At 36.0% G+C, this 21531-nt stretch overlaps 1 protein-coding gene across 4 annotated transcripts in view; it reads left to right on the top strand.

Moving 5' to 3' along the window:
- The window catches only part of WT1 (WT1 transcription factor), a 55190-nt gene that overhangs the window by 7684 nt on the left and 25975 nt on the right, over positions 1-21531 (top strand). For 2 of the 4 annotated variants that reach the window (XM_034417170.3, XM_034417169.3), the window contains exons 2-4: positions 2023-2145; positions 3674-3776; positions 19384-19461. In XM_034417170.3, the coding sequence (XP_034273061.1) occupies positions 2023-2145; positions 3674-3776; positions 19384-19461 (304 nt within the window). The remainder of the gene's footprint in view (positions 1-2022; positions 2146-3673; positions 3777-19383; positions 19462-21531) is intronic. The other 2 variants (XM_087878142.1, XM_034417171.3) reach the window with 1 other exon arrangement.

Here is a 21531-nt window from a genome sequence, read left to right as displayed (position 1 = left end):
CTACGACTTATTGCTCCTCTGAAAAGCAACTTTGGTATTTTGAAAGCGCAAACCTCTTCTCTTAAAGAGTAGCGAGTTTAAAAGTAACTGCGGAGTTCTAATTAAACGTTCCGGAAGCGAAGTTCCCATAAAGCGATTATTTACTTTAAAGAAGCGTTTGGTGCGGTATTGGGAAAGCAAGGGAAGATTTCATAGGGACTACGCTAAACATTTCACGGTCTTAGGGCAAATGCTGATGCGCTGAGAAGTCTTAAAAGATAATATTACTTTGTAATTACTTTTTAGCCGAAGTTGTTTAACTGGCTCCACGTAATTAATGAAAGTTGGTGTCTAAACGCCTGATTTACGATTCGGTCTCACCTTAAGGTCACAATAGGCGATTTTTTCCCCTCCATCTGAATTCGCTCCTTTCTTTTCTTTTTTTCTTTTTTCTTTTTCTTTTTTTAAAAAAAAGCTGTTTATTATTATTTGAGCGAGTAATTTTCGGCTAAAGTAGGAGGTTATTTTTTCATTTAATGGGCTGCCATCTTTATTGCAGGCTCTTCAGAAAGTTAATCTTACAAAACAAGCGAGAAGCCCGCGGGAACGAGAATTAAAGGGTAACTTTAACATATGGAATGGCACACAAGTTTGTTCAGCAGATCAGGGTTTTTTCTTTCTTTCTTGTAAATGGGGGACTATTAATAGAAATAATAGGGGGGAAACGGCCGATACGGGCTTTTAAAAGATAGCCAAACCCCGCATGGATTCCCAAACTGGGAAAGTCCTTGGAGACTTGTTACTCCAAACTTGTTGGCACCAAAAGTTTTAAACAGTGGAATCAACATCTAATAAGCTCCAACTGATCCAGCAACTTCTGCAGCTTTCATCACTTTATCAAAGGAAGGCAGAGACACACGAACCCCAATTCCAGGCTTTGAGTAATATATATTTTTTTAATTTAAAGTTTTATTTTCTTTTAAAACAAGCATTTCATCATTCATTAAACAGTGTGTCGTCTGGATACAATTTTTTTGTGTCATATCATAACAGTTAAAGCTTACCACCACATTCATTATTTATATCTACTCTTACTATACTAATACTAATACTTAATACTTAACATATCTATTATTGTAACATTTCTCTTCTTAACTTATTTGGAACCAATTACAAAGTTAGAAAATGGTGCTTTCGAGTTCCCCAGAACTTTTCACCCGCTGCATGATGAGTTTTGGAGAACTGGAAAACTTTTCCCTATCATCCTGGGTTGGTTGATAAATTGATTTATTACTCTTTAAATAAAAGCTGTTTATTTACACGTATATGAATTTTGACTTCACGGCTGATTGTTTGAAGACGTGCGGCTTGTTTTCTGCTTTGAATGGACATCTATAATCAACTTTTTTATCTTTTTATTGGGTAGCAGCCTCTTTTGCCCAGGCTGAGTTCGGATGTAAAGGTAGGAGTCACTGCAGGAAGAGCCTTGGTAACACAGTGGACTAATGCACTGTTATTAACATCTGCTGCTTGCAATTACTGCAAGTTCAAATCCCACCAGGCTCAAGGTTGACTCAGCCTTCCATCCTTTCAAAGGTAGGTAAAATGAGGACCCAGATTGTGGGGGCAATAAGCTGACTTTGTATAAATATACAAAAGTATGAAGGCTATTGCTTAACGCATTGTAAGCTGCCCTGAGTCTCTGGAGAAGGGCGGCATATAAATTAAAACAAAACAAAACAACAACAACAACAACAACAACAACAACAACAACAACCCAAGCCCGCCCTGGATTCAATGAGAACCCTGCCGCCCAGGCACAACGGAGAGGGTCCCTTCCTTCCCCAGTTGGGTGATTCTGAGTTCATGGTTTTGGCCCTTTCTTTTGCAGAAAGAAGCCATCTGCTGCCTTTACAGAGCAGAGGCTTCCTATTTTTGGCAACTTTTTGCCTCCTGCCTGTCTTGGAGGGACATCCTCGCAGGAAGAAAGTTCAAGGCCAGGCAATTCAGCCCCTGATTCCAACCCTGTTATTCTCTTGGCAGGTTACGGCACAGTGGCGTTTGATGGAGCTCCAAGTTACGGCCATACTCCCTCTCACCCTGGGGCGCAGTTCACAAACCACTCCTTCAAGCACGAGGACCCCATCGGCCAGCAGACGCCTTTAGGTAATGGTAGCGGAAAACATCTGTGCAAAAAAGGACCGATCCCGGTGGGAGAGAGGGAAGTTGTTTGCTCCACACAAACACACACACTCCCTTTGATAACTGGGGCCCTGCCTGTACTAACAATTGAGAGGATTTGGCGTGTCTGTGTGCCTAATCTGGTTTATCCTAATGGCAAAGAGAAGTTGGACAATTGGGAAGCTGCGGATGGGACCGGATGTCAATAAAAGTGTAAGGATTACAAGAGGCTTTGAAACCCCTGTGGGAATATTGTAACACTGTTTTACCTCTCCGTGAGCCAGCAGAGTAACTTCACTGGCACTGAAGGGACCTTGCTCCAGCATAAACCAATGATAGTCAACTGTGGAGTTGGGTCAGTAATTCTTCATCCGCAGATGAGTCCAATTTTCCTCAATATTATGATCCCCTCCAAGTTTTCTATTGGGGCTTTAGGCTCCCAGAATTTCTAGTCAGTATTGATAAAGATTGGCTGAGGATGGCAGGAATAGTTGCTCAATATATCTGGAGGATATCAGAATGGGAAAGGAAGACTGGATTAAATTAAGCCAGTGCAAATGAGCTCTTGTCTACCCAGAACTAAGACATCTACCATTGTATTCTAAACTTTGTAACTCACTTACCTGATAGTAATCTTTTGTGTCCCTCTCTTTACCTCTGGGTGAATCTACTTAAGACATTTCAATGAAATCAATGACAATATCTACAAAAAGTCTTGAGGGTTTCTAAAGTGTAGATCTAGAAAACTCATAATTATGTCGGAATCTTGTTGGTTTTGACATCGCTCCTTTATTATATTTATAATCCAGCCTTTCTACTGTAAGTAAAAAGTACTGTAAGTACAGTAAAATAATGTTATTTTTCATGTTACTGCTAAAAATTTTTGGGCACAGATCTAAAGATCTTAAGCATCTCAAGTGCCATCAAAAGCAAATGGGCCTTCAAAGGTATGCTAGCTCACACATTCAGTTAAAGGAGTTTTCTGGTTTGCAGGATGCTTTGAACCATGGGCTTACTATATTGGGGATGGCTGTGTCCACACTAAGTAAAACATGGTAATTTGTTATTCAGTGTGTTGTGGAAAGCCAGCCATGGGGAATGGTGCATTTGCTATGCTTGGCGCTCAGGATTTCTTCCGAAGGAAAAACTGCTTTGAGGCAGCTTTACAAAATTGGTTACCAATATCATTGCCCCCATGTTAAAAACAGGAAACAAGTGCTTGGGGAAATAATTTTAAAAAATGGTTTGAAATCTGAAACGAGGCTCACTCATCAGACGGCCCTCCAATCACCTATTACGTTTTGTCAAACTTTTTATTATCTCCACAAATGAATATGCTACAACTAAAATAAAGATTTGATAGTCTAGTGAAGAACTCCTTGCTCCAGCTGACCACTCTTTAAAAGGCAGCTTGAAAGTGACTAGAGAACACTGCCTCCCCCACCCCAACGTGTGACATTAATCAGTCATGCAACAGGATTGTGAGTTTTTTTTTTTAATGGTTTGTCTGCAGGTGACCAACAATATTCGGTGCCTCCCCCAGTGTACGGCTGCCACACTCCCACAGACAGTTGCTCCAGCAGCCAGGCTCTTCTCCTGAGGAACCCTTACAACAGGTGAGAATCATGACTGTATCCTCCATCTTCTTTTGCCTCCTGAAACTTGGCAAATCAGCTTTTGGGGTTGACCCTAACGCTTCGCTGAAGCAAAGAGCTCCTTCTTCTCTTCTTCCTCCTTCCTTCCACCTGACTTTATTCTACCTCTGAGAATAGGGCAAAGAGCTTACCATGTCACCACCTCTAGTTGTCTTTGAGAAAAAAGAAAGGAAGAAAGAAAGAGAAGGAAAGAGAAAGAAAGAAAGAAAGATAGATAGATAGATTATTAACACTGGGAAGGGAGAGTTATCATGATATAACTGGTTTATTAAAGATGAAAATATGTGGACAAGATTGTCAGACAACAGTGCAGTCTTTTTTGTGCCTCCAGGTTGTCCTCCTGACAATAACCAAATATTATTTTTGAAGGGATGATCCCATCAGACTAAATAGGACTTGGTTTTTTTCTGAGTAACTATCAGTTGCAATATAGGCAAGGGATGATAGACTTTAGACTCCTAATTCCTGCAGGGCACCAGGCTGGAGAACTTCATTGTAAACTTTACTGTCCCCATGAACACAGTGTCAACTTTTACCATTAACACAGGCTGAAAAATCTGCACAATAAGAACTTTCCCAGTGGAATGACTGCCAAAAATAGACGAGGTTTTTGCCATTCTGTTCCATCCTTCTTTTCAGACCTGCTCTTGTCCTCTGCTAGAAACATGTGACTTTTTGAAAGAGAGCATGATTTTTTCCAGAGTATTTGCTCTGAAGTGTTTGCAATATATCATTCTGCATTGAAATGAATTAGACTAATTTGGTTTAAGAGAAAAGTATTGGGGATAGAAGTGTGATAGAAAATTACAGAACACATTCAATGGCTAATTGGTGAGCTGGAGGACTGACTACTTAGTTCCTTAATTTTTCTTCATTCTAGCCAGTGACAAAAGCCCATCTCCTGACACATGGGAGAAAGGGAATAATTGGGTGCGCTCCTTTCCACTAATACAGAAGGACAGAAAGAAATAGAGGTACTTAAAAAGTGTTAAAGGCATCTCTGAGGAGAAAAAAAAAATGTCCCAGAATTCTTGGGTTTTAAAATTAATCAGGACAAATGGCCTCTTCCTGCAGTTCTCACCAACTGTGAGAAAAGAGAACATTGCTATTTTAAGTTTGTAGGTTGCTAGTTCAGAATGCACCATTCTTCTTTCCTGTCTTGGACTGGGCCCAGCACATTCCTGAAACCCTCATTTCAGGGTTTATATCAGAGAGTTATATGTGGGGTGCATCTACTCTCATATAACAACCTGGATCTTTAAGGTGAATTTCAAAGAGAGTGATGGCAACTGTGGCTGAGAATATGACTGAGAAGACTATTCGTTAGGTGTCTACCTACCAAACCCGAAGCTATCAAGCAGTTAGCTTCTATCTTCAATGATCTTTAGGGTTTGATCATCATCATTGGTTTAAGAAAAGCCAGCAGCCTTTGCTGTTTTGTTGGCTAAGACCATGGGGGAAGGGGGGGAGGCACTTTTTTCATTTATTTTGAGTTTGCTTACCAGCCAGAACTAAATTCTCTTCCCCCCTCCCCTTTCCCCCACCTATTCTTCAACTTTTGGTGAACTTGGAACAATCCTATGTCTCGGAAGCTGCTGAGAAATATTATGCACCAAACAAAGGGGAGCTCTTCAAAGAGGAACTATAAAACATAGTTTTATAGGCAGGCGCCCTCCATAGGAGTGGGGACTGTACTTCCCAGAATTCTCAGTCAGCATAGAAGCTATAGCTGTAAGCACATCGGTACATCCTAAACTGGAAAACTGCAACAGGACTTAATTGTACTGTAGAAAAGTATGCCTGGCTGTATAATTGTGCTGACTGCCAAATAGCAAAAAGTCAGCATCTCTCCTGTTCTCAAAGTCTACTCTTCCTGTATTAGAGAACTACAGTGATGTCAAGCATAAAAAAATTAACCAATCAACCTTATTCATATGGAGAAATCAACGAATAAGAGAACAGTACAAGACAAATATTTTGAGGCAAAAGCCCTGAGGTATGTGTAGATCCAGACTTGATAATGGAACTGTTAGATGTGTATTGGGTATTTTAATAACCCTATCAACTTTTTCATAATATCTTTAGACCAAGCATGGTCCTCATCAAGCTTTTGAGTTCTTTCATACCTGTTGGAAAATTGTTACAAATCAGAAATGATGGGGGAAGGGATGAAAGTCCAAAAGTTACATGCAGAACTTTATATCTTATCAGAAGTAGGTCTGAATTAAATGACCCTGAATTCTGAGTGCACAAAGCTGAATCTCAGGTCCAAGGGAGGCAATTCCCTGTCCTGTTATAATCAAGGCCAAGCAGGCGAGACCCCAAAAGAAGATAACAGCCCAAACACCTGAGATGGAAATGACTGTTTAGGAATTTGCAGGCAGATCCAAGGCCAGACTGGACTTTGCATCATTAAACTTAATGAGCAACAGCTGAGCTGTGGAGTTATCAGTGGTCAGCTGTGGAATAGACTAGTATCCCCAGTGTCTACAGCTTGGTGCTAAAGGCAATGCTGCAACAAATAGACTGGAAACAGATGTTATTTAGGCAAAGATCTGGCCTTGTCAAATTCTTCCCCAAAATGGCATCCTTCAGATGCATTTCAATTGTTGTAATTCCTAATCACCACGGCCATGTAAACTGAGAATTATGGGAGCTGTGACTCCCAGAGTAGGAAGTCTCTGCTCTGGTCATTAAATGATAATTTAAAATAGCCTTTTACTTGTGGGAACCTCATTTTGTCCAAGCAATTGCTACAGATTTCTCTTATTTTAATTAATGTTGGTTCATTTATAGATATAGCCTCCTACAAATTACTATTTGTTAGCAGCTGGTTTTGCAAAATTCTCCAATCATACCTGGAACCTTTTTATGCATTCATTCATTCTAAAATATTTATAGCCCCCTTTTCTCCATAAAGGTTTAGGTGGTCACTACAGTTACATGTCTACCTTTTTAGTCTTATGTTTTTTGTAGTCTGCATTAGTTTTTATTTTTATTTGTAATCTTTAAAACATTGTCTAAAATAGCCAAACTTACAGATAGTATATCTGAAGATAAAGATAAATAGCAGAGAAACATAACAATGACATTTTAAAGATAATTTATTTTTAAAAAAGCAATATTATACGTGAAAATAAATCATTTCACCAATTCCCATGAGGTTGCTAAGCACAAATGGCTCCCTTGAAAAGAAGTTTCAGAGGTTTAATATGGTGACTGAAAAGATCCTACAATTTGGTAAATTCCCTGAGTTCAGTGGAATTTATCTCCCACGTGTTTATTATCTAGATATTATGGTATTGTTATTCTAATGGTGTGGTGAAGTTAACAAAATGTTTAGGCCTTAAGAAGTGTTGTAGAGAAATAAATCTGGCTTTTCTATCTAATTATAACTGATTGTAAAAAACTTATGAGGATTTACTGAAGTTCTTTGCTACTATTAGCAATATAATTATAATCTGTAATCCCTATTTAATCTGTGGGTTGACAGAACATTGATTCTGCCGTATATTTACTGTAGCTGCTTCTCTTATCTGCTCAGCAACACGTAAAACCAGACAAAATTTCTTAAGACTATAATTTAGAAGCTGATATAAACTTTTGTTTTCTTAGTCTGATTTGCAGCAAAAATATACCACTAACAACCAGTCATAATTTTTAAAAGTTACATTTTTGACATTTACCCTACTCTTCTATGTCTTTCTATTTTAAATTTGTCCTATTTTAAACCTTAATTTGTAGAAATAAAATTATATCCTTCAAGTCCCAATTTCAGACTTCAGATAAAACTGAATTATGTATCTTGTATACATTTTGCAATCTGGGATCTGATTGGAACTCTTCAAATCTTAGTTTTAGTGTTATTTCTTTAAGTATTTGATTCTTCCATGGCAAAATAAGAACTATAAAAAGCATTGATGTCCAGAATCCTGATTGAATGAATGAGGATAATAATTATTTTTTCAATGTACAGACCTTAAATAACTGACTTTCCAGTAACTGTTGAACCTCCATAGTATCTACTGATTTGAAGTTACAAGTTCAATAATTTTATAATATAGATTTCTAAAGATAATGATGCTATACTATGATACAATAAAATTTGGGTTTATTTTTTCTGAATGCTTATTGATTTAGATTCAAATAAAAAAGCAGGATAATTTTTCAATTTATACTTATTACTACAATAATAAGTATAAAATTGAATGTGCAAATAAAACTGTATAGATTAGAACAGGGTGGTGAATTATATTGTAAAAATGCTCAAAATACCATCCAAAAAAGTTAATTCATGGCAATGGGACCAAAGTTCATTAAATTTAGATGTTTCTTTACTCATCCAAGTAACTTCTTCAGTCAAAATGAAAAAAATTAAGTTAGGCAGAGAATCAGAGATTCGTTGCAATGCACCAACACTTGCCCTAACAATTGCGGGGGTTTCTCCCTAAAATGTATTGCAAATGTAAATGAAGACTCAATCATTCAGCCCACAAACACCCCAAAAGGTTAAATCATGGCAACTGTACCCCAGAGAAACCCCTGCAGTTGTTATGGCAAGAGTTGGTACATTTCAATGACTCTGCCTCTCTTCCTAACTTACATTTTTCATTTTGACTGAAGCAGTTACTTGGATAAGTAATGAAATGTCTCAGTTTAATGAACTTTGGTCCAGTTGCCACGATTTAACCTTTTTGGATGCTTTTGGCTTGGATGATCGAGTCTTCATTACATTTATGCTCAAAATGCCAGTTTGTTCTCTTGATCTGCTCTAGCTCTCCCTAAAGATTCTGAGCAAAAGACAAAATTTGCATTCTGACCATCAGTTCCATATTTCTCAAGGTTATTAAGATGTCTTTTCACATTACCTTTCAGGAAGGAATATTGATCCATGCCCGACTACAAACTTTTCTAGGAATTTTGTTATTGTCTCATTTATCCCTTTTATAGCATTCAGTTGCCAAATGCATTTATCTTTTTCTGAGGATGCCACAACCTTCCTTAAATATCTGCTCTGTCTTCGAGAGTGTAGCTGTTCCAAGACATATCTTGCTTCCTCACCATTTTCTTGCAGTTATACTCGATTCTCTTTGGTCATTTTTGCCACTGGCAGAAGATAATGGGAACTTTGAAGATTCCACCTTTCTTCCTTGCCTCCTTATATTCTTGAATATGAGAAACTTCTTTAATATAAATTACTCCTTTATAGCTAATGTAAAGGGACAAAAAATTAACTGTCGATGAGCAATTAAAAAAACAACAACCTACAATACAAAAGTAAAATCAAATGCAAACTCTTGAATTTAAAATTGTGGTGTCCGTGAGCATGCTGGAAATACTGGAACTCAGCCAATAGTATTGGATTTTCTAGATTGCATTGACAAACTCAAAGACTATGCCTATTGTAATTATAACTGAGCAGATCTGGTAGAAGTTATCTGTGCCCTGGCTTGATTACATCATTATAATTGATTATTATTGTGCACTGAAAATCTGCATTGATTGCTGACTGTTTCCCAACCTTTAGGTTTATTTTTTTTTGATGGGATTGCTTTCATCACAATTTAAATTTACATGCCAAAAAAGATGCTCCTGTTTTTAGAACGTACTTTCAGATACACTAGAAAGGGCATTTTATGATACCAGATGTTTTTAAGTGGTGGTTAAATAGCAGTTGTTTCCCTTTTTATACAATGATATTATTGGATATTATACAAATTGGACAATATTTTTATTCTGTTGCACCTAAGTGTCTAACTAAGCATAGGCCAATGCAACTACAAAATAAACCTTCTCAGATTGCCACCTCTGTTTCCATCTATCTTCTTCTCTATTGCTTTCTCCACATAAGTTTTTAGATTGTATGATTTTTTTTTTTTGAGATAGGAATCTGTTATCTTGTATTTTGTCAAACAGTATATGCATTGGATGGAACTGAGGGATAATTCTTGATTTTATAATTTATTACATCAACAGAATGAAAAGGGCTCCCTCCCTCTTTTTCAGCCCTGTGTGTACTTTGTAGGGTGGGGGGGGGGAGGGGAGTTGAGTTTCACTCCAAGATCAGGCGGTAGAGCTAAGGAGAAATTTCCTGACAGGAACCTCACACAATTAATCAGTGGAAGGGCTTTCCTTCAGAAATTGTGGGTGCTCCAACACTGGAGGTTTTTAAGAAGAGACTGGACAGCCATTTGTCTGAAATGGTATAGGGTGTCCTGCTTGAGCAGGAGGTTGGACTAGAAGACCTCCAAAGTCCCTTCCAACTCTGTTTTTTTGTTATCTATCATATCTACCTCAATTTCTCTTCATAGGACTTTGTTTATAAGGTTTATTCATTCTTGTTGTCCATGTCTGCATTTGTTTCTGTTTGCTTGATTCTTTCTTTAAAGTATGATGCTCAGAATAGGACAACACCGCATACCGTTGTAGAATTATTGCTGGACACAATAAAATTGTTACTTTCTGTAATTTGAAAAAGAGGCTTTAGTCGGCACAGCCTTTCTTGTAGGAACAAGACTTTATTTAAGACTTTAAAGGTTTTTTTTTTAATATTTTAACTTTCCACATATATGTTCCTTAACCTCACTTGAAAAGCTTGTTTATTAAAGTCATTAGAATCCAATGTTAAATAAAAATATCAAGGAATGAGATATATAAAATTGAAGCAACACTGGATAATTTCCTCTCTTTTTTCTCTGATCTTTGTCCCTGAAGACATCTGTTTGTTTTTTGTCTTTGAGTGTGGAATGAAAGTATAGTAGAAGTACTACGGATAAATTGTTGCTATTGCCAAATATTATTATGAAATGAGACAGACCTTTTCCTGCTTGTTCTTTAGCAGTGGTGATCTCTGTTGTAAGTTCATTAATAATTCAAAACTTTTTTTGCCTTGCTGAATGACTAAACATTTATATCCTTAAGATTGCTGCTTTAGACAAACATACTATCACTCATTAAAGTGATTAGAACTGAACCAGATGTAGCCTCTCTTGTTACAGTGAGAAGGCAGGAAAAAAAATGTCAGTGGTAACCTATTTCTTACATATGTAAATGAAAGAACAACACTGTTAATTAGTAGAATTGATAAGATGGCTTGTGAAACCATATTTGAATTTGCACAATATGCTTGACAGATCAATAAAAGTTTAGTGTGCTTAGTTAATTTATTAACCCAGATAGATATGGGACAGGGTGGGTTTTACTTACCTTTACTACTGGTTTGCAACGGGATCGTACGCGTGTGCTTCACTCGTGCATGTGCCTTGCTTCTGCGCATGTGCAGATCGCTTCTCATGACGTCAGAGTCAGTGGGCAGAACTTCCCAACGTTTTACTGCCGGTTCTATATAACCGGTCTGAACCGGGGGCAACCCACCACTGATATGGGAGAAAGTCAGCCTTGTTGTGATTTTTCAAAAATCTAGTCAGCTATTCAGCAGATCTTCAAGGAAGTTAAACAAGGGTGCAGACCCAGCTGAAAATACAATGACTTCTATTAACACTATTTCATTTTATTCTATTAAAATGACTTTTACCTGCCAATACCTGGAAACTAAAATATATCTCTCAAACACTAATTGGTCACAACCCTCGAGTCATGCCTACTGTTGTTTCCTTGCCTAATGAGGAAGGGGTCCAATGAGACCCTGTCATTATTGTAGTGTAAGGACCATACTGTATCAGACAGGATTGGAGGAAGTAGCTGGGAACTCTGCTTTTTTTCAAAATGGTAATTCTTTGTCTAACCTGCCAGATCCATCAAAATGGAGGTATGTGGCTCATTGAATTAAACATAGTCTTCAGCTGCTGGGAATGTTGCATTGGTGTAAAATGGCCAGGCAGAGGAAAGCAAAGCAACACTGGCTTTAAGTATTCATTGGGTATACTCTATTCAACTTACACTATGAACTTTTCTGCATTATGCATTTTGATACAGTAAACATATATGAAGATGAAAATTTACTATGAGTCACACTTGCGAAGTCTTTAAGAGTGGGGGAGTTGCAGCTCAGATTATAGCTCTTTCTGCACCAAGGTCAAGAACTCGTAGGCTGCAATACAGGCCAAAACAAACTTTTTGTGATCTACTACTGGCTTCCTTTTAAGATATTTTTCCCCTCAGTATTAATTTCCTTTTATTTCACTCCAGCTAACATTAATTCTGCCTGCACAAATGTTTTCCTCTTCCTTATTTTATTTCTAAAAAAAAAAATCAAGTAGTTAATCTCCAGTGATTTGGAAAATTCACTTCAAACCATTGCAATAATTTTCTTTTGAATTTAGTTCTTTTGAATTTTGCTTTAAAGCAAATATTTGAAAAAAGGGACATCAGTCCCAATAATGTATTTTCTGTACTGAGAGTTGTAAGACAACTTAAATTATATGTGAATAAGTTACATAACAGTTTTTAATTCCTCTGAGATGCTGTCATAAATAACCTCATGGAATTAATTCTGAACCCTCATGAATTAAAAGGCATAGTAATCTGGATTTTTCAGATTTGTATTCCAGTTAATTTTCATTAAAGGGAAAGATACGCAGTGGCTCAGTGGCTAAGACGTGGAGCTTGTCAATTGAAAGGTCAGCAGTTCAGCGGTTCGAATCCCTAGTGCTGTGTAACAGGGTGAGCTCTCGTTACTTGTCCCAGCTTCTGTCAACCTAGCAGTTTAAAAGTACATAAAAAGTGCAAGTAGAAAAATAGGGACCACCTTTGGTGGGAAGGTAACAACGTTCTGTGCGCCTTTGGTGTTTAGTCATGCTGGCCACATGACCACGGACATGTCTTTGGACAGCGCTGGCTCTTTGGCTTTGAAACAAAGATGAGCACTGCCCCCTAGAGTTGGGAAAGTTTTTTTCTGCTCAACTTTGTGGTGCCCCCTTTGGGCCTGGTGCCCTAAGCATGTGCTTAGTCTGCTTAATGGTTAATGGTTACTACACCATTGTGTCTAACTCACTCATAGTCAATGTACTATCAGGAGCTGAAAAGTTAAAGTAGTCACAATTATGGGTTAAAAATCTTTAAACTATACACTTATATTTAAAGTGGCTTTATATCCGTCTCCAAAAGAGAGTATTGTTTAACTAAACCGATGAACCATCAATGGTTCTCATTTTGCCTAGATGGAATTTATTGATCCTCATTCAGTCCATTACTTCACATAAGGATTTAAATAATCGTAATTTCGATCATGAAAATATAGTATATCTTAATTTAGGATAAATTTTGAGTAAGCAAGATATTTGGAATTTTATCACTCTTTTGAAAAAGGACAAGCATTATCTGCATCTTTCAAAACTGCAGTTGTTCCTGTTCTTAAAACAAGGTATTATTTTTTAAATCAGGTCTGCCCTTATAACAACAATAACAACATTTTCTGTTCCTGATTAAAAAATATACCTCCACAGTCCTAAATGAGGCAATGTATCAACAGTTATAATATGTATTATTTGCAGTTCATATGCCTGGGTTCCAAGAAACACTCCCAATGAAATAAAACTCCAAGGCAATATCTTCCTCAAAGTTCCACTTTATTAGAGATGTCATGTTGGCACATCTGGGAAAATCCAAATCTGAAAGCTTCCAGGTTTTCCCACCCAGTTGAAAGTTCACAACCTTGTTCCACACCCACAAGTTCATCACATGGTCCAATCCATCCTTCAGGCTCAGCTGGAAACAATCTCAAGTGACTCCCATCCAGGTGCAGGCAAATGTCCTTGACTCCCAGAGCAAGGAATGTTGTTATGGCTATTCTTCCATCGCTCCAACAAAACCCCCCTCCCAATTTCCCAGGCTAAAATATGGGGCAGTCAGGAAGCTAAAAGAAAATAAAATGGCTTCCAAAACTGACATCATGTATGGAATGTCTCCCTAAAAGTGGAATATAGATATAGAGCCACTGAGCCTATATAATTTTTGTTTTGGTGAACTGGTCATGCTTGGAGATTTTTAAAATGCAGAACTTTTTGATAGCTATACAGTATCTCCAAAAATGTATTATGCCTCTGAACTCAATGGCCTCCGAACTTTGGGAGCTGGTGGGCATTTTTGGAATTTTGAAAATATTTTGGCTTATTTAATGAGATATGACTGCTATGATACGCCATTCACAAAACATCAATTTATGAGGGTAGAGGTTTGTTTTCCAAGCTTGTGGGTTGGTTTTCGAACATTTTGTTACCAGACTACGTAACATCTTCAATGCCCCTAAATTTAGTTGAAGATGTTACCTAGCCTTGTAATGAAACATTTGGAAACTAACCCGCAAGCTCGCAGAATGAACCTCCACCCTCATCCTCCACCCAAGCTACAGGTATTCACTATCGTAAACATCCATTTATCTTAAGGCAGTTTGATGAGATTATTCTGCAACAGCTCTTCTAACCTTTCCATAAAGCTCTCTGCCTTCTCAGAAATGTAAATTTAATTGGAAATGCAGATTATTTGAAGGTGATGTCTTGAGACCACTAGAGTAGGTAGTATATATCAATTTTGAATCAGCAAATTAAAACAAGGATGTTAGCCATACATTAAAAAAAAAGATCTAAAACAAAAAAAAAATGGCTGAATTGGAACATCTCATGGGATGTAACAGAGGTGTTATTAGGCTTATTGATGTACTTGAATTTAAAGTTGGCATTCAGATTCTAAATAAACAGCTGCTGAAAACATTGTGGGAAATGCTTTTGTACCTATATCCTCATTGGCATTGCAATTGAGCACATCTCTGAGGGAGATGGGTGGTTTAGAAATAGGATAGAGATAGATAGATAGATAGATAGATAGATAGATAGATAGATAGATAGATAGATAGAATTGCTGCTATGGATTGCCGGTTTTGGTCTGATTTAGCAAAGCTCATTTTATGAAGAATGTACAAAGTAATAATGCTGTGTGAAACTTTTCTTATGTGAATTGCATTGGAATTTACTGGGAGCAGATTATTTTCTATTTTGAATTAGATATGAAGGATTGACACAATGCTATGTGTATTCTTTAAGATTTCAGCTAAATGTTTTGATTTGCAACCAGTAATACAAGGATTAGGTATGCATTATAGCTGTGTTGGTCTTCTCTTCCTCTGCTTCCATTAATGCTTCCTTGTCCAGTTACCATTCCAAGACATTCTAGGGAGTGGGGGCAGAAAATAGTTACTAAGGAAAAGGAAAATAGTTACTATTTTCTGCCCTAAAGGCTTCCCAACATCATCATCCTAGTCTCTGCTCGTTGGTTAGTATAGAAGATGCTTTCCTTGTGCTAGAAAAAGTATAGGACATTCATACCCATGTTGAAGCTTGAGGAAAGAAAATGATCTCCACATTATCCTTAGTGTTTTGAATGAGAAGGTCTTACTGGCTCATAGGATTTTATAGGTTCTGGAGATAAAAATATGAAAATGAAATACATTGAAGTTCAAAGAAAGGCAAAATAGGAGATATGAATTAATGAAAATATGGAAGTAGGTTGTAGAGTATTAAAAGCAAATTCTGAAAGTATTCATGTATCGAAAAGAATGGCTGTTATAAATTCAGGTGCAAAATGTCACAAACGGAAGCAATCACATGCAACAGCATATACACACAAGAATCACAGTTTCACACACAAGCCTGCACGTTAGGAAACTTCCTTAAAATTTTTCTAAAATGCAGACGGATTCAAACATTCATGTATGTAGAATTGGGGTGTCCTATAAATTATATAACTAAATAAAAAAACAACAACAACCCACAATTCATTTACACAAAGATACATAGCTGTATTTCATACAAAACCTAAAAAAAAGTATGAAATGAATTGCCAGTTGCATGCAAAGCCAATATACATACAATTATGTCACATATGAATATTTGCAAAGTATTGCTATAAATAACTGCAGCGAAACATGACATGGAGGCATGTTCAGAAATTTGCCACATTTCACATACAAATAATTGTATCAAGATTTTGGCCAGATATACACAATGGCACATCAAACATAAATTTATGTGAAGACAAAGCAGCACTCTGTGTACAGCACCTAAAGCATCTCTCTTTGAGGAGAAAACACCCAGCAGCTCTTCATAAATGTGACCAATGAATCACCTTTGTTTCTCCCATCTCTCTATATTGGCTTGCTTGATGTATCCTGAACATTCCAACAACTGTTTTTCTTTTAAGACGTAAGTACTGATCTGATTTTGGCATCTTTCATAATATTTGGCCTTAAGTAAAGTTTACTAATTAAAATATAAACAATGAAACTCCCCCCCCATAATACACAGTGGATTTTTATTAGAATGACAAGAGGCACGTTTCCAGAACTTCCAACAGGATACACTTAAGAAATATTTCGGACAAGACCCAAAATATTTGTGAACAATGCAAAGTCGGCAGGGTAAAGGAAAAGTTAAAATTAGTATATAACCTTTTGTTTTTCCAATTGCTTAGATTATATCTCTCACCAAATAGTTTCTCCGTGCTGAAATTCATACTGACAGATAATAAAGGAAAGTATTTGTAGCTCAGGGTTCATATTGAGGGGTCCTTGGTGCCCTCTGAGCTTGCTTGTTTTCTTGCAGGCATTCAAACTAGGTAACATCATCAGTGCTAGAACTGATGATGCTTCCTAGTTTGGGTAATGAAACGTCTGCAATAAAACAAGCAAGTTCAGAGAGCACCAAGGACCCCTCATACTGACAGATAATTTATATTGATTCTATGATGAACTGCACTTCTAGGCTTTTGAATGATTGAATGCTGGGAAAGTTTATAGGTATTGCCATTAATACATAGTATTAGAGAGCAGGAAGGTCTATAGAAAACAGCATCCACAATGATGGGAGAGGTAGCAATTCCCTCAAGAGGAAAAGCTAAAACTGAATAAATGGTCATGGAGAACTTTTACTGTATTCCTTTTATATAATACTAGAATTATATGGAGAAATTGGCTTAGCTCAATGTCTGAACCTAGCTACCGTCTTCATGTGTTACTTTTGTGATCCAAGGAGCATCTAGCTGGGTGATCTGAAAAATGAACAGGTGGTTATTGATCCTACAGAGGTCTATGGTTTCTTTTTATACAGTTATGACAGTAATTGAGCCTGGCAATTACAGCCATAAGTTATAATGTCATAAAGTGGGCCACCAATAGATCTGATTTTACAATCTTTTTTGTGGTGCTCATTAAGTTAACTTACTGTTTGCTATGGCTCATTTTTTTTTGCCAAAAACTGGGAGTAAATGCCAGTTTCTGGCAAAACAGTTGTAAATCATGGTCACGTGATTATTGAGGCCCTGAAAATGGCTGCTGTAGGTGTGGGTGTGATTGCCGAATGCCCAAAACACAACCATGTCACCACGGGTGTGTGGGTGTGAGGGTGTGACTTTGGAACTTTTAAACCAGGTTGTCATTCCCTTTTGGGGTATGTTGTAACTTCTAATAGTTGATTGACTGCTCTTAAGTCAAGGCCTCTCTGTAGTGCAATTTATTACTGAATTGAAGATTATTCTGTTTTCTAACTTACCGGTATTTGTTCCACTTCTCCATGCCTAATCTATATAAACACATAACAGTGTGCTTTCAGAAGATTACATCAAATTTGGTTTCTCTGTCATAATGAGTAAAAAGTTATCCCTAGTTCAAGTTCTAGCTCTCTTCTCAGGGCTGGCAATTTTTGTGTCTTTTTGTTGATGACAAAATGAGTAAGTATACGACTTGATGAAAAATCAAATTAAGGGGGAAAAAAAGAGGTTTTGTGGAGGAGGCTCTTATAAATGAACTGTCAAATGAAGTAAAGTTAAAGGAAAATCTCCTGCTGTAAATGCAAGGTCTGGCTCTTCTAATAAAAATCAAGGCCCTTGAGGAATTAATTACATCAGCATTACGAGAAGAATGCATGGAATTGCAAAATGTGGTGGCACAGACCAGCACGAGCTTCTGTTGCAAAAAGAAAACTGCAGGAGTGTCTTAACAATTTCTGAACTGATATGCAGATCATTGTAGTCACATAATAGTAATTCGGACAGTCTAATGAATAATAGTATGCTGAGGTAATGATAAATGATATTACACATACCTTGCAATTTAAGTCATCTAACTTTACTTTCTTCAGGTGCCTCTGTGTGTGTTTGTGTCTGTGTGTACGTGTATGTAAAAAGTATTATGGCAAAATTTAAACTCCTGATTTTTGTAGAGAAAATGATTTAAAATATGTTTTGCTACTGTAATTCAGAAAACAAGCTACATGAATTTACAATAAATGGATGATTCATGTAAGTATGTTTTAGGATATAATAAACACATTAAGGTTTTTACAGAAAGATTTTGTTTCATAATTAAGAGCAAGATACAAACCACTAGAGCATATACACTACATGCACACATACAGAAGTGGTATTCTTTTTTATCTAGACAGTGTATTTATTTAGAAGCTTGTAAATACATTTACTTCACTTTTTAGCCAGCAAAATATTTTTTCTGGAAAATGTCATGGAAAGAGAGATTTTTCAAATGATGATTTGTCTACTCCAATGTTTGTAATGATGAATATCTATTTGGGTAATTTGAACATCACTTTATTAATCTGTCTAAAATGTATTTGTGATTGAGGGACATGTTCAGTTAGAGATGTAGAAGAGGTCAACCTGGTGAGAAAGAATGAAAAAGACAAAAAAAGAGAATAGTCTGTTGTTATATGGAAACAGTATTTAAAAAAACACCCAAATTCCTCTTGTTCCTCTTTTACTAGTACTAATAATTTTCCAACGATATTACATAATATTATATGATAGTGTGTCAGATAAACTAAATCGGCTAATTACTTATGTAACAGTTTTTGATAAAGCTTTAAACAATATGTTCTTTAAAATGAGGAATGATGTTACAGATTTAGAAGCAATGAAACTGGTTATAGTTCTTACTTCTTGGGAGTAAAATTACAGAAATAATTTTAGAACTGTATTCAGTTTAATAAAAGTAGAAAAATATTAGAATATGTTATCTGCCAAATACAGGGAATTCGTCTCTGGTGTAGAAGCTCTCAGTGTACATACAAATCAACAAAGTAATCATCATCATCATCATTCATCATCCCAATAAGAGGAGGTAGTAAAGAAGATAAGAAGATGGTATTCTACAACCAGCTGGGCTGCCCAAGTGATAATGAAACACTTAATATAAATTCACAATCTTTCAGTAATAATACTTACAAAGAGTTGTACAAGTGTAGTATAATTTGTATATGGACATAAACAAAATACCGGATTTAAACAGGGCAAGTAACATATTTTTAAAACCAGGGGAGTATCTTTGGGTCTATCTATCATCTCTCTATAAATCATTTTGTGGGCCTTTTCAAAACTCATAATAGATCTTCTCTTGATATTTTCTCTCTTTTCACGCTTGTCTTGTTTTCCTAAAATTTATGAACTATAAATTATTTTTATAAATTTGTCTACGAATTTATAAACTATAATTTCTTTATTCCTTTAGATTGCTTTTTGTTTTTTGTTTTGAAAAAGGAAATAATGTTGAACTAATTAATTGAAATAGATTATATAATTTTAGTACTAACTGGAAATATTTTCATAACAGTGACAATATATACCAAATGACTTCTCAGCTTGAATGCATGACATGGAACCAAATGAACTTGGGATCCACACTTAAGGGGTAAGATTGCTATTTTTTAAAATCTTACACCATAAAATTATGAAGAATTATGAATTACTTTTTATAACAAATGAAACAAGGAAATAATAAAATCCTCAAAAAGATTTGTCACTGATTATATTAGGCATTTTCAATTTTATAAAATATTTTTATTCTCAATATTACTTCATTTATTCAATTTTCTTAAGGCAATGAAAGGACACAAAAAATAATCTTTTCTGTCAGTCACCAATATCTTCTCTGAAGCACACATTTTTGAGAATGTACTAGAGCGTTATATTCCATTTGTTTTTTAATATCTTACTTACGTTGCTGTCATAATGTAATCATTTTATTGGAGAATAACAAGTTGATGCAGGTGATTTTAAGTGGTTGTTGACTTACAATGCAATTTTATGTAAACTATGTTCAGAAATAAATTCCATAATTTTTATATTTCAAGGTTTCCTGAAGGTGATATAGATTAATATACCTGACCATTTGGAATTTTTTGTAGTTTTCTAGCCATATGTGTTCATGACAAGTTATGATGATGGAAAAATTATTATTTGCAATCTGTGATTTTATTACCCAAAACCATCCTTCAATATATGTATCTTGACATTTGAGCTTTGCATCAAATACATAGATAAAACAAACAGCTCAGAATAAAAACAGCCATTAAAACACAGCATGAAATGGGCTTCTCTGTTAGTTCCCCTAAAACGGTGTTTCTTAATTTTTTCCCTCTCAGGACCCCTTTCCACTTTTAAAAATTATGGAGGATCCCATAGAATCTTTTGTTTGTATGGTTTATATTTATCAATATATACCATATTAAAAATTAAAATTGAAACATTTGCTGTCACTACCGCTTGTCACGATTTTTTTGGGTAGGATTTTAATATTACATTATATTTCAACATGAAAAGCTGACTACCTATTCACATCTGTTTCATTGATCTCTTATGCCACTTTGTATGAAATATTCTTTGTAGCATGATTTAGCTTGGTAGCTTTAAAAAGTAGATGTTTTTCTAGGCATGGGAACAGGAGGTTAGTTGTATTCCCTGAGGAGTTGTTAATTTATTGTTGATTGGGTTTTATCTATCTGCACTAAATGTTTTTGCATTATTGTTGCTCATTTTGTATTCAGTTTTTATATGTTGTTGCTCTAGTGAGGTGGGTGACCATGTAAATCAAATGAATGAATGAATTAATTTCTCCCACTTCCTCATAGTAGGATGAGTCACATAAGAGAAGCACATAATAATAACAAACAGTTTATTTAAATGAAAGACTGATGTCTATTTTATATCATGCTAAATGATGACTTTTCTGCAATATATTTGTGGGAAGATACTCAGATATTTTTCTTGAGTACAGCTGTTCAGTTATCACCTTATTAGCACATTTGGAAAATTGGCTTATATTTATTTAATTTATATGCTGCCCTAGTCTGGCTTACAAATGAAACATTAAAGCAAAAAACTGAAATCAATAATGACACTATTAAAAAGGAAGATCCAAGAAAAAAAATTTCAAAAGACAAGAGCATTACCCACAAGGCCTTCAGCAGAGGGGTCATTTGCCTGCACTATGGCTATTCACTTGCTTGTTTCATTCCATTTTTTTTATTGGGACTTGGGAAACTATAATGCAAAACTATAATTCAAAGTTAATATCCTAACTGTAGCACATATTCACTGACTGGTCAAGTTCTGGACTAAACCTAGTTCAAAGGTTGATCACCTTAAAACACTTTTCTTAGCTGTTTTAAGAGTCAACACATCCCTAATCCAGCAACTAATTTTTTTAGAAATGAAGGGAAAATAGATATGTTATCCTAAGTATAGTTTTAACAGCAGCATCCTAGAGAGTTGACAGGCAGGGAGGGTAAAATCAGGGATTTCAAGTGAAAAGTCTAAATTATAGAACCTTGGCTTAGACTAATTCTGGTTTGGGTTGAAAATTGAGGTTTCAGGGCAGTCTAGGTCCAGCAGTTTAGAATACATCTGGAGGCAAAATTCTCATTTTTCTAAAGCTTTGGGGAAATTCTTCCCACCTCCTTTTTTTCCCCCTCACAACTGA

The sequence above is a fragment of the Pantherophis guttatus genome, chromosome 1, assembly GCF_059756535.1.
Source record: "Pantherophis guttatus breed Tessera chromosome 1, ASM5975653v1, whole genome shotgun sequence".
In the NCBI taxonomy this organism is placed as follows: Eukaryota; Metazoa; Chordata; class Lepidosauria; order Squamata; family Colubridae; genus Pantherophis; species Pantherophis guttatus.
The sequence above is the reverse complement of the archived record's forward strand: the minus strand, read 5'-3'. Positions and strand labels throughout refer to the sequence as shown.